The 11,992-nt window shown below is 41.1% G+C and overlaps 1 protein-coding gene across 1 annotated transcript in view; it reads left to right on the top strand.

The window, feature by feature from the left end:
- Window positions 1-4,593: 4,593 nt before the first annotated feature.
- LOC126972758 (uncharacterized) overlaps window positions 4,594-11,992 on the top strand; it is an 89,038-nt gene continuing 81,639 nt past the window's right edge. The window contains exon 1 of the mRNA XM_050819780.1: window positions 4,594-7,986. Coding sequence (XP_050675737.1) covers window positions 5,141-7,986 — 2,846 coding nt within the window. The 5' untranslated portion in view covers window positions 4,594-5,140. The remainder of the gene's footprint in view (window positions 7,987-11,992) is intronic.

Raw genomic sequence — 11,992 nt, 5'->3', positions numbered from 1 at the left:
AAGATTTGAACATCAAAATATGATAAAGACAATATTTTAGTTATACGTAAGTATATATTTCTTTGAACAGCGCCATCTACATTTATCTTCGAAAATTCGAATGTTCCGTAGTTGTGTCATGTAATTGTCTCAAGTTGGCGCTTAGCAAAAGGGGATGGGTAAGTGTATAATTGTAAATGAATCTATTCGATTAATATTCTCATAATTCTTTAAATTGACACTTGTATATATAAACTGTATTTATTTTATGGAAAAGGAGGACAAAACAGCCTACGGGTCGGCTAGTGTTAAGTGATAACCGCCGCCACATTCTCTTGCAACACCTGAGGAATCACTGGAGCGTGGCTAGTCTTTAAGGAAGGTGTACGCGCTTTTTTTGAATGTCATATCGTCCTAGTAACACCGCACAAGTACACGTGGAAGAAAGTTCCTTGAAAAACGCACTGTGGAGGACCGCCACACATCCAGATGGTGGGGATGACATCCTTATTTGTGGCGTGTCGTGGGAAGGTGAAATTCGGCGGCAGGAATCAGGTGTAACAGCTATCAAATGAAAACACACAATGAAGCGACGTCTATACGCAACGCCTAGGGATCCAGCCGTTCACAGAGCACTGGGTCCCTGACAATTCACTCTGAGTTGCACGCGGTCAAATGGTCACGGATGCGCCAGACCAATACTCATATTTTCGTTGGCTTCAATGCCAATGCTCTGCAGCCAAGATATAAGCTCTTTTGATACTGAATGTTGGAGCTTTTTTGTTTTGTAAAGAATGTTACTGCTTACGAGTACTATTCACACTACTTATTAGTTAATGATTTCCCAGTAACGTTAAAAACCACTTTTATAAATTCCTCTCTTCCTGTTGTTATAGTTCATTTAAAAGTCAAATATTGAGTGCGAAATCGTTTTCTGTCCTTGCGGTTACCACTTACCAGTTGTGCCGTCTCATTAGTCCACGATTCCGGTGCAGTGTGGCAGTAAGCCACGTCTCGACCAGAAATATGATCTCATCCCAATTTGAAATATGTTAGACATTTCTTGAAAAGTCTACCCGTGCCAAGACAATATTTGTGCAGACCATTATTATTTTGCTTATATCTTGTATTTTTATAAGCAAAGCCTATTTTGAGTAGGAATTTTCTATTTATGGGAATCTAACAATACAATTTCTATACATACTTACATAAGAACGAACAGTCAATTTCAAGTTTTTCACTAATAGTATATAGCGACTTAAATTAATTCTACTAAAGTTACAAAGAACATATTTTGTTCGGCAATGACTGCAAACTGCCTTTAAATAGATATATCTTAAAGTCTCTAAGAGACTCTATTAATTTTCTTAGTGTTGGATATTCAGGAAATCTCTAATACGTGTATATTATATAACCTATTCATGGTTGTGGATTGATGCGGTGTAAAAGTCAACAATCGCAGTAATTTTCGAAACTCCTTGTTTTTTCAGCGTTGACATTTTTTTCGTGTCTTCCTCAGTCACTTGAATCAATGATGGCTTGCCATACTTGTCTTGCATTATACGAGACACTCTCGTACCAACGATGCCAAGAATATCTTAGTTATCTCAATGATTTATCTATAGTTTTTTAATTGCGGTACAGGCAATAACGGTCGCCACTTTTTCACGTCCAAAATTATCTCGGCAGCGAACCACAATTTCCACATTCGCTGATGAATTTCCATATACTTTTTTTTCAGAATAACAGCTAACAATAAATGGCTGATATTAAAATATATTTTGCCAATTACGAGGCAATGCCAATACGTATTTACCTGATTTTGACATTCGATTTATGTTAAAACCGATTTTAGTAGTCTGTGGTTAGACGCTATCCATAGGGTTGCCATCCGTATGTTATAATAAAGTAGGTATTGTAGGTACTCTATTTCAGGTAACTGTTTACTTTATGAGAACAATATAGGACACGAAAATACATAATTCGTAAGATTTGATTTCTATGGGATTTTGAAAAGTTTTGTCAAATTTTTGCGTCAAACGAAATTTTTGGTTTAGTGCTGAATCAATGTCGCTATTCGCCAGCGCCAGATCATTTAAGCACTCATTTTAAATAATTTGTGATCGCAACCTAACCTCAAATGTCAACAACGTCAGTGTCTTTGTTACAATATTTTGTTGTTTGTTTAAGGCATGGACAAGATACACACCTACCAAACGCGATTTCGATAGTGATCAAATGCATAGTGTATACGTTACACTTAAATAAAAGTTTAAAAAATTTTTTATACAACAAAACATAAAAATAAACGATTGCAGAAGCATAAAAGTAGTTATTTCCGCCACGTCAGTATTCTAAGAAATTTTTTTTTGTGATGAATAGCAAATTGTGCGACGATAAAAACAAAACGACCATGAATTTGATAGAAAATGAATTATCTATTTATTATAATTTAAAATAGAGATTACACACGTGCTGTGCAATTGTTTCATAGAGTTGAGTTTAGTAGAAATATAATACAAACTGCAACAAAAAATATGTTTTCAACATAATAATTAGAGAAAAATATTGTAGATTATTTTGATGCTATGTACTTTTTTTTGCTCACTTACTATAAATAACCAATGTACTTTAACTGTAAAAAAAAAGGTGGCAGCCCTAGCTATGCATGGCACATCACTAAGTGGTCGGTACCCATAACGGACTACAATATTATCTTAAAAAACAATATAACTTAAAAAAAGGTGTGTGCGTGTAATCTTTACGCGCGATTAAGGTAAAACTTAATAATAATTAACTTTAGGAATAATTAACAGATACCTACATTAATATATTACATTAAATAAAGCCTTGTTACCAGAGCGCTTTGGAGCTTTATTAGTTTTTTGCTATTTTTTTCTCGAAAACTCTAACGATATCTTCATCTTTTGAGCAAAGTGAGTGAGATTTTATATATTTTAGAAATAATGATATAATGTTATATTTTTATATTATTATTCATCAGAAAATAAACACTTAAACTTTTTACAGGTGACGTTTATCAGGTTCTTGATTATCTCTATTATGCTTATTTATTGATGAAAGAGTATAATGTTCCTGGGATTCCGCCATTTTATTTGACTGATTATTATTTTCATTTTATATTCTATTTATAATTCATTAATACCATATGCACATTTTAAAATATTCACTTATTAAATAAGATAATTGATAATAAGAAGTTGAAGGTTATATTAGCACATATTACTATGACGTTGTTATTGAAAATTAACGATTATGGCTGTATGGGCTGGAACCCTTTGCCTATCCTAATAATGGACGAAGAAACCAAAAACAAATTTACGAATGTCGCAAATGTCAGAAAAATTCTGATAACTTATATATTATATATTACAAAAGTAGTAATAAATTAGCAAATTATACGCTTGGAGATTGAATTGATTGAATGTTTTTTTGAACCATAAAATTATAACGGCTTAAAAAATTGTTTCATTTGACATTTTTACTGAGCGTTCCTTCCGCCAGAAAAATTTTCTAAGTTACCCCAAGTCGTGCCTATAGAAGTTTTGCTTGAATACGAGACTAGATATTGTGAGCTTTTAAAATTATAAGCCTAATTTTGACAGACTACAATATGTTTAAATTTAGTTAGCGGCATCTATCAGCGTACATCTGAAACTTGAACGTTTCATGAACTTTTTGATACGAACCTTTACGCCACGGTAAAAGTTTACTAGTTGGTCACCGATACAATTCTTAGCATTGTTCTGTTTTAATCATTATACTACAATGGCCCATATTAATGAGTTGAATAATTAATGATGCCGCAAATAAATAAAGTCAAATGTCAGTAATAAGTGCGTAGTTTTTTCCAACTTCTACAAACGAATCAGATGTTGTGTTATGTCGCTTCACCATCGAAACGTTCATGTTGAGTACGCGTAGTTAAGTGCATCTGTGATGAAGATAGTAAGGATGGTCGCTTGGTTCACGTCCGGCCTTAGTCGGGAGCGGGCGGCGTCGGTGGCGCCGCGGAGCGCGGGTCGCGGAAGTCGAGCTGCGCCGGGCTCGCCGGGAGTATCGGCCGGGAACGACACGCCGCGCAGCGCCGGGCCACGCTCGCGAACTTACCGTACTATCACCGCTCGACTAACTATGTCTTGAGCGATTTAATTAAACAGTTTTTCTATGAAATACATGACAAATTTTCGGATAGATGAAGGAATCTGTCGAGAGTAAGGTCAGGCCGGGGGCGGATCGCGCGGATATGGATTTGAGATTAGGCGGTCGCGGCGGGCGGGGTGCGCGGGGAGCGCGGGGTGCGGGTCGCGGGCGGCGGCGGATCGATGGTGGGCGGGGCGCGGCGCGGGGCGGGGCGAGCGGCGCCGCCAGTCCGGCTCGGGGCCGCGTCCGCGCGGTCGTCGCCTGAGAGAGAGTCGCGGCGGCCGGAGTGTCTGAGCGAGCGGCCGGCGGCGGCGGCGAGCCTCGCGCCGCCCGCCCGCCCGCCCGCGGCCGCAGCGCCCCGCCGCAGTGCCGCAGCGCCCCGCCGCAGCGCCGCAGCTACCCGCCGCAGCGCCGCGCGCGTACCCCGCTCCGCCGCGCCCGCAGCGCCGCCGCGCTCCGTCACCGCACGCCGCGGCTGCGCCCCGTCTTCCTCTGGGCTCGCCAGCTCGACGGGACCGTGCAGGAAGTTCGTTGTGAAGACTACGATCCCCGGAACCGTATCCGGATAGCTAGAACCCCGCTCGGTTGGAGAGTCATCCCGCGGACCGAGATATTCAATTCTATTAGAGTTCCCCCGCCACCCCCCGCGACCTCCCGTCGCCGGATTCGCAGAGAACGGCGGCGACGCAAGCGCCGCGGTCGCCTGCGACGACGAGCTCATTCTTCGAGCACCCCGGCGGAAGTGCCCCCGCCGGCCCCCGCCGTCCCTTGCGCGAGTGCCGAGAACCACTGGTCAACCCCAGACATAGAGACGCACATTCCATCTCACACGATAGCGGTGCCGCGACCGTTACCGCCCGTCGCCGCGACGCCGCTCGACAACCTCCTGGCTGTCGCCGAGTTGGAGTTCAACCAGCAGCGAAACGAGGAGTCCCTTATCCCGATCAGTCCGTCATCGTACGGGTTCCTGCCACCCGAGGAGTCCGCGCCCGACGAGATGTCTTACGATATGGGCCAACAGAAGGTGACAGATGAAATATTCTATGAGCGTAAAGTCCCCTCCGAACGTAACGATGATTTTACGACAGACATCTCCGAACACAAGGATCTGTTCGAGACAATCAGTGAAGCGCACTATCTCCCGGAACTAGCCGGACCACACGACGAAGCGCTATTAGAATCTCTGGTGGAAAAAGGCTGTGAAGACAATCAGATTTTAGGGCAGGCGCTTGATAAACTCGCACACCTAGTACACAGTTCCGGTGATTATCCGGATCCAGAAAACGATAATATGTATTTGGGACATGCACCAGTGTCTGATATAATAGAAAGATTGGAGCAATCACTAGGATCCCCCAGTCGCAGCAGTATGACGGCTGCGCAAGGTTTGTTACATTTGCACCATATAGGTGACCACCTTCAACAATCGGAAGGCCCGCAGATTGATACCCAAGATTATATCTCTGATGAAGTTTTCGTATCGCAAGGTACTACTCAATGCACACTTGAGACTGAAACTGCTGGGAATGAGATACAAAATGGTGATGCAATGAAGAACATGCAATACAATGACAAAGGTGAAAAGGGGCTAGAAGATAATATCAGTGTTAGTGACGTTATGTTCCCAGACCAAGTACCAGATTCAAACCACACATACGAAACTAGCCACTCCCATGACCAACATCCTTTACCAGATCAAAGTGAAATTGCATTGTCTAACGATGGTGATGATGATATGTGTATAAATGATACATCTAAGTTTGAGAAGAGTGAGGCTGAAGCCATGACAAATGATGATAAAGACATAAGTATAGAAGAAACGGAAATTGCGCTTTTTGAGGTAAAACAAGAAGAACTTGGTACTAATGAAGATAGTTCGCTTCCCACTGACCTAAGTATACAGACTGTAGAGGATTCTCCTAGTCCTGTAACATTACCACAGGATGAGGTAACGACCGGTTTAGAAGACAATGCATCAAATAAAAGCGATGAACAACCAAAGGATTTAAGCGTACACAAGAGGCTGTCAACACCAATGTCATCTCCGAGGCGACTTGAGCTGCCCCGGGCGCCTTCTAGAGAGTCTGATGCGATGCAGTCGCCGCAGCCGAGCGGGATCCCCGCTATCCCTTCCTCACCAGAAATATTCACAATGCCGCTCACGAAAAGTAAACAAACACTATTTTTGGAGACGCTTCTGTCATCACCTTCGCCAAAGATGTACACATCCGAAGTGACGATAACAAAACAACAATGTGAACCATTGAATCTAGGAAAACACAGAAAGTCGGCAAGTCCTACTGTCTCTAGTTGTTCTGATGAAATAAAGAAAGTGTGTAAAGGTTTCGGAGAGCCCCACGAGAAGAAGATAAGACGGGATTCAGTAGATGATTTAGCTAAGATAAGTAAAGTTTTTAGTAAGTGTAACGATGACAGTGTATCAAAAAAGTTAGAGCGACAGCATAGCAAGGCTAATGATGGAAATGCACCGCTACAGCAGTTGAATATGTTAAAGTCGAGATCCGACTTCACACTTCCTGATCCTCTATTAATTCCGAAGGACAGGCTTGAGGCTATATTGGCAGCGCCTTGTCGCGAGATACCTGCCCTGCTCATACAGAGACCGGAACTTAGGCTCCCGGCGACGTTTGCTTTCCCGGCTATCCTGCAAGATCCGGATATACTCGTCATATCACTAACACAGCTAGAACATATATTGATGGAAAGAGAGTCCAAATCGCTAGCATCACCAAAATTAAAAGATAGTAAACATTCGTCGTCAAAGAGTAGTTCCAACGTAGAGAAAGCGAACACTCCACAACCCGACCAGATGAGCCAACCCAAGCCGATACCATCCATCAACGCGCTCGCCGGGGATATTGACGCGGCCACGTCTGCCGCTTTGAACCAGATGCTATGGCTGCCGTACCTCAGCCAGCTCGAGGCGATGGCGGCCTGCTCGCAGAACATGGACTTCATCAAAGCGTTGAACTCGTCAGGATACAACCCTGCTAATTACGCTGATATATCTCAGATGTTCAATCCTGCCACTCGCTTCATGGGGTCGGGAGGGTTCCCCATGATGCCATCTATGGAGTACGATAATCGCATGCAGCTAGCGATGTGGCAGGAGGCCATGTCGCATGCGAATGCCTCTGGTACTCACAGAACTAAGACGGCGACTGTCGCAGAACAATTGAAGGAGTTGTCGAAGTCTGGCGACGTTCAAAATCCGCACGTGCACTCGACTAAGAACCAGCAAAGCAAAGTGCACTCGGCTGCTCGGACCAGCCCCATCGCGCAGAGCTACGGCAGCCAGCGCGCCGCGGCGCACGCGCACTTCCTACAGGGCATGTACCCCGGGGGAAGCGGCGGTGCAAGACCGGGCATGCAGCTACCCGGGCTTCAGATCCCGTACTTCAACCAACAAATGATGGGCAGTCAGCGGTCGCCGCGCAGTCAGCAGAAGAGGCCGAGCTCGCCGTACTACCCGAACAACAACTACCTGCAGTCAGTGAAGCAGTCTGAGGCTGGTCAGCAGCGCAGTGGCAGCGCCAGCTCGCAGGAGTCTCCACGTCCAAGGATCAGCGTCAGGTCACTGCAGAACCTGCTGGAGCCGAGTGCGAGCGGCGGTGGCGCGGGGCGGCGAGGGTCGAGCGTCTCGCTGGCGGGGCGGCGGCGCGAGGAGCCCGAGGTCGGCAGCACCACGCCGCTGGGGGAGCCGCAGCTGCCGGCTGGTCTGCCCCCGGCCGCCGCGCCCGCCGCACACCCGCTGCCACCACACCACCCGCATCACCCGCACGACCCCGCCTCCTTCCATCTCTGGCATCCACTATTCGGCAAGTAAGTCACTATTTATTTTTCAACTCTCAACTTACCAACAATGTACCCTAAAATGACATTACTATTTTTAAAATATTTGTTTGTCTTTATGCTTATTCTTCTGTAACCCAAACAAAAAAGGTTAACAAGACGTTAAAATGTAGGGGTGAATTGCTCTTGTGGCAGAGGGCGAATGAAAGTAGATTGTCTGCAAAAATTATAGAGATAGTGTGGATGGAAGTGTTGGAATAGGTCGAGGATCAAATCAAAATCTCTTTATTAATGTAGGTCACGGAAACGACATTTATGAATGTCAAAAAATTACTTTTCGTGATGTAATTGATGATGTAAGTGATTTTATCTACACCCATGCTTTAAATCCTCTATTAAAGATTCTGAAACAAACACCCAATGTCCTAATAACCATTACATCATTCAAACGAGTGTTGTAATGTTGTACTGAATTTCATAACAACACTCCTATGTTTTTTTCGATCCCTTCATGTGCAAAGAGTTTCAAACAGACAGCCACATTCTTATTGCTCGATGCGTGATATCTGTATTAATTTCAAAAAAAGGACATTTTCGCGTGCGTGAACAAGCGTGTTCCACACTACCAGAACGTCGCGCACCGTAAAAAAAAGTAGGTTATTCGAATCCCCGAAATTTTTCTTCGATATTTTTTTAGTTTTGTTTACAAAAAATTTACAATTTAAGTTTTTTAAACGCTGCAAAAAAACATAATATTCAAGTGAATTTTAATAACTGCACTATACAAAATGAAAAATCACTAGTAAAATAAATAATTATTTCATTAATACTTAGATTATTTGTATATAATCAGTAATGGGCTGGCTGTTTTAATGTTAGCAGTAAGATAACTGTTTCAGAATCTTTTAGATTCATGCTCTAGGTGTAGATAAAGTCTTGTATGCAACTGTTGATAATTAGGTATTAAAACATGTTAAAACTATTATCACACGAGGAAAATAACTAATAAAGGGTCCAGGTGAAGATTGCCAATAATAAGAAAGCGTTTGATTCTAATGCAAGAAGTCAGATATATAGCAACTTATGGTACGTCATATCTGCCCACCCCAGTGGGAGATACACGTGATTACATTATATATTATATCCAAAATCTATAGTGTGAATTGATAACTGCCAATGTAAGTTGAGCTCAAACCGGCAAAATCGATCATATTAAATAGGGTTCAGCTTAGGAAAGGCTTATTATCTATTAAACCGCAAGTATTAGCGACATAAAGCACCCTAGTAGATAACAGCTAAAATTGGTAGGCTATATATTATTGTATTAACACACACACATAGTTCTATTTCTATCACCATGAAATCAGCTTCAAAGTCCTCGAAGGTGAATACTGTTTTTTTTTATCTATTTATTGCCAACAGGTTTACATCTTAGTTACGACCAGAATTCATATTCATATTATAAATAGAGATGCAGACCCAATTGCAGGCAAACACGGCTTGCGTTTAAAAAAATATCGCTCGGTATGGATACAGATTAAACATTAATAAAAATATCGAAGCTTTTACAACATAAGAAAATGTTGAATACAAATTACTTTTTAATTTAGTTCTAGAATCACAAAATATCTATGCTAGTAATGTAACTGTTGTTGTGTCCGCGACACATCCTGGACAGCAAGCCGTTTTGACCCAAATTGGTCCTGGTATTCATTACATAAAAGGGCCTATAATTACTTAATGTATAATTAGGTTTGAGGACAACCAGGGATATCTGTGCAAACAAACAAAGGCAATCCATGAAGCCTTTTAGAGTTTTAAACAACAGGATTGTATCCAACACATAATGTTCAAGCTCTTATCCAGCGCTATCTTCAAAAAGATACTGTTTACTTTTTCTGTATATCTCTTTGTGTGGCCAGCTGATAGCTTTTGTCTTTCGGCATATCATTTTTGATAATATTTTTTAAAATATGACAAAAGCCGAAATAGATGACTTACCATTGGGAGGCTAAAGGAGCACATGATGCCGGCTAGATTATTAGTACCACAACGGCGCCGAAGGGCGCCGTAGCTAGTGAAATTACTGGGCAAATGAGACTTAACATATTATGTCTCAAGGTGACGAGCGCAATTGTAGTGCCGCTCTGAATTTTTGAGTTTTTCAAGAATCCTGAGTGGCACTGTATTGTAATGGGCAAGGCGTATCAATTACCATCAGCTAAACGTCCTGCTAGTCTCGTCCATTACTGTCATATAAAAATATATTAATAATACATGTACAAAATTTAAACTTATTTTATACATATTGTACTATACCCAAATATATATTCAAGCCACATCCAGTCTTTCTTAATCCATATAACTATTGATTGTCATAATTATTATGTATGCTAGACTAAAAATGGATTGAATTATAATTCATTCATTAGAAACTATCATGATTTTGAATACTATTTACGTACTAATCAATCATATTTGAATTAACCGTCAGTAGTGTATGACGTTGTTTCAAACATTATTAAACTCAAACAAACAACACACTATTAGTGTGTTGTTTGTTCGAGCAACGTTAAAATATCTGAAAACTCAACGATTCTTGAATCATGAGTTAATAATATTGTCCTCCATGAATGACCATTACAGAGAACACAAACTAAAGGGAGCTAAAAGCATATTATCATGTGAGACTTGTAGCTCCTAGTTAACAGGAGCATTTAGAAAACATTATTAGAAAATCATCCAAGATTTATCTCCAGACTTATAAATAATTCTCTTTAAACAACAATTTTATCAAGCATTCAAATTAAAATTCAAATATTGTTATTCAAAATAGGATTCAAAATCACTTATTGTACGTCAAAAGCTACCACCCATTCAAATTAGACTGCCTCAGACATGAGAAGAACGGACGCAATAAATTCAGCCGGCTTTTTTTTTATACAAATATGGATTACAATGTAATATCGTACAATAAACATTTATAATTATAGAGCCTGAGGGGGTCCACTTCATTCCCAGTCTGTGTTATCATTAAGAAAATCATTTATGTTATAATAACCTTTCCCACACAAACGTATATTAACAATTCCTTTAAATTTCGTAACACATTTGTTTTGTACATTTTCTGGTAAAGCATATATACATCGCCCAAGCATTGTCAGAAGCATCTTAGAAGATTTAATAGAAAAAATTCTAATAAAATTTCTGTAGCAGTATTCTTGTGCAAATTATCAACGTAGTAACAGATAAGCCTATAACAAAATTTTTCTGCACCACCAGAGGGGCGTTGCCAGGCTGTTAAGAAAGTGTGTGCGCTTTTGTTCAAGATACCCAAGTCGTGGCGTCTTGGTGACACCGCGCTAGGAAGCTCATTTCGTAGTATGGTTATAAGTAGCAGAAAGTTCCATAAAACCTTGAACCATGGATTATAGCGGTTTGTGGCGTTTTGTGCGTCTTGCAAGCCATTGACCACAGCTTCGTGGTCAACGGGTCAACAGCCAGCTAATCAACCGGAAGAACTTCCATCCACCGTACCGAAACATTTACAGTTTGCGTTCAACAACTCCATTTTTCAAACAGTTGATATATTTCATGATTCTCTCATTATCTTACTACTTTATATCATTACTAAAAAGGCAAAAAAATACTGTGTTTCTTGCGCGGTTTCATGTCACTCAAAATGCCATTACCTTTCGACATCCATCATGAATACTATTTCTAATCCTCTAATTCCAAACTTCATTCCTGTAGTATTTCCCATGTGACCACACAGTAACTGTATAACACTGTGGAACTAATTAAATACTGGTGAGATTCTTTTGGCACATTACTGGCCTCTTATGTTCATTCCGAATTTTTGGGGTTTTTCAAGAATCCTGAGCGTGCATTGTAATTATGCAAGGCGTATTAATTACCATCAGCTGAACGTCCTGCTCATCTTGTCCCTTATTTTCATAAAAATAAATATAACAAACGCAAATATAACCCCGTTTTGTTTCAAATACAGAAGGTTTGTTCACAATTGATAACAAAA

Source organism: Leptidea sinapis, chromosome 27, assembly GCF_905404315.1.
Source record: "Leptidea sinapis chromosome 27, ilLepSina1.1, whole genome shotgun sequence".
In the NCBI taxonomy this organism is placed as follows: domain Eukaryota; kingdom Metazoa; phylum Arthropoda; class Insecta; order Lepidoptera; family Pieridae; genus Leptidea; species Leptidea sinapis.
Note: the sequence above shows the minus strand (reverse complement) of the source record. Positions and strands in the feature narration are given on the sequence as shown.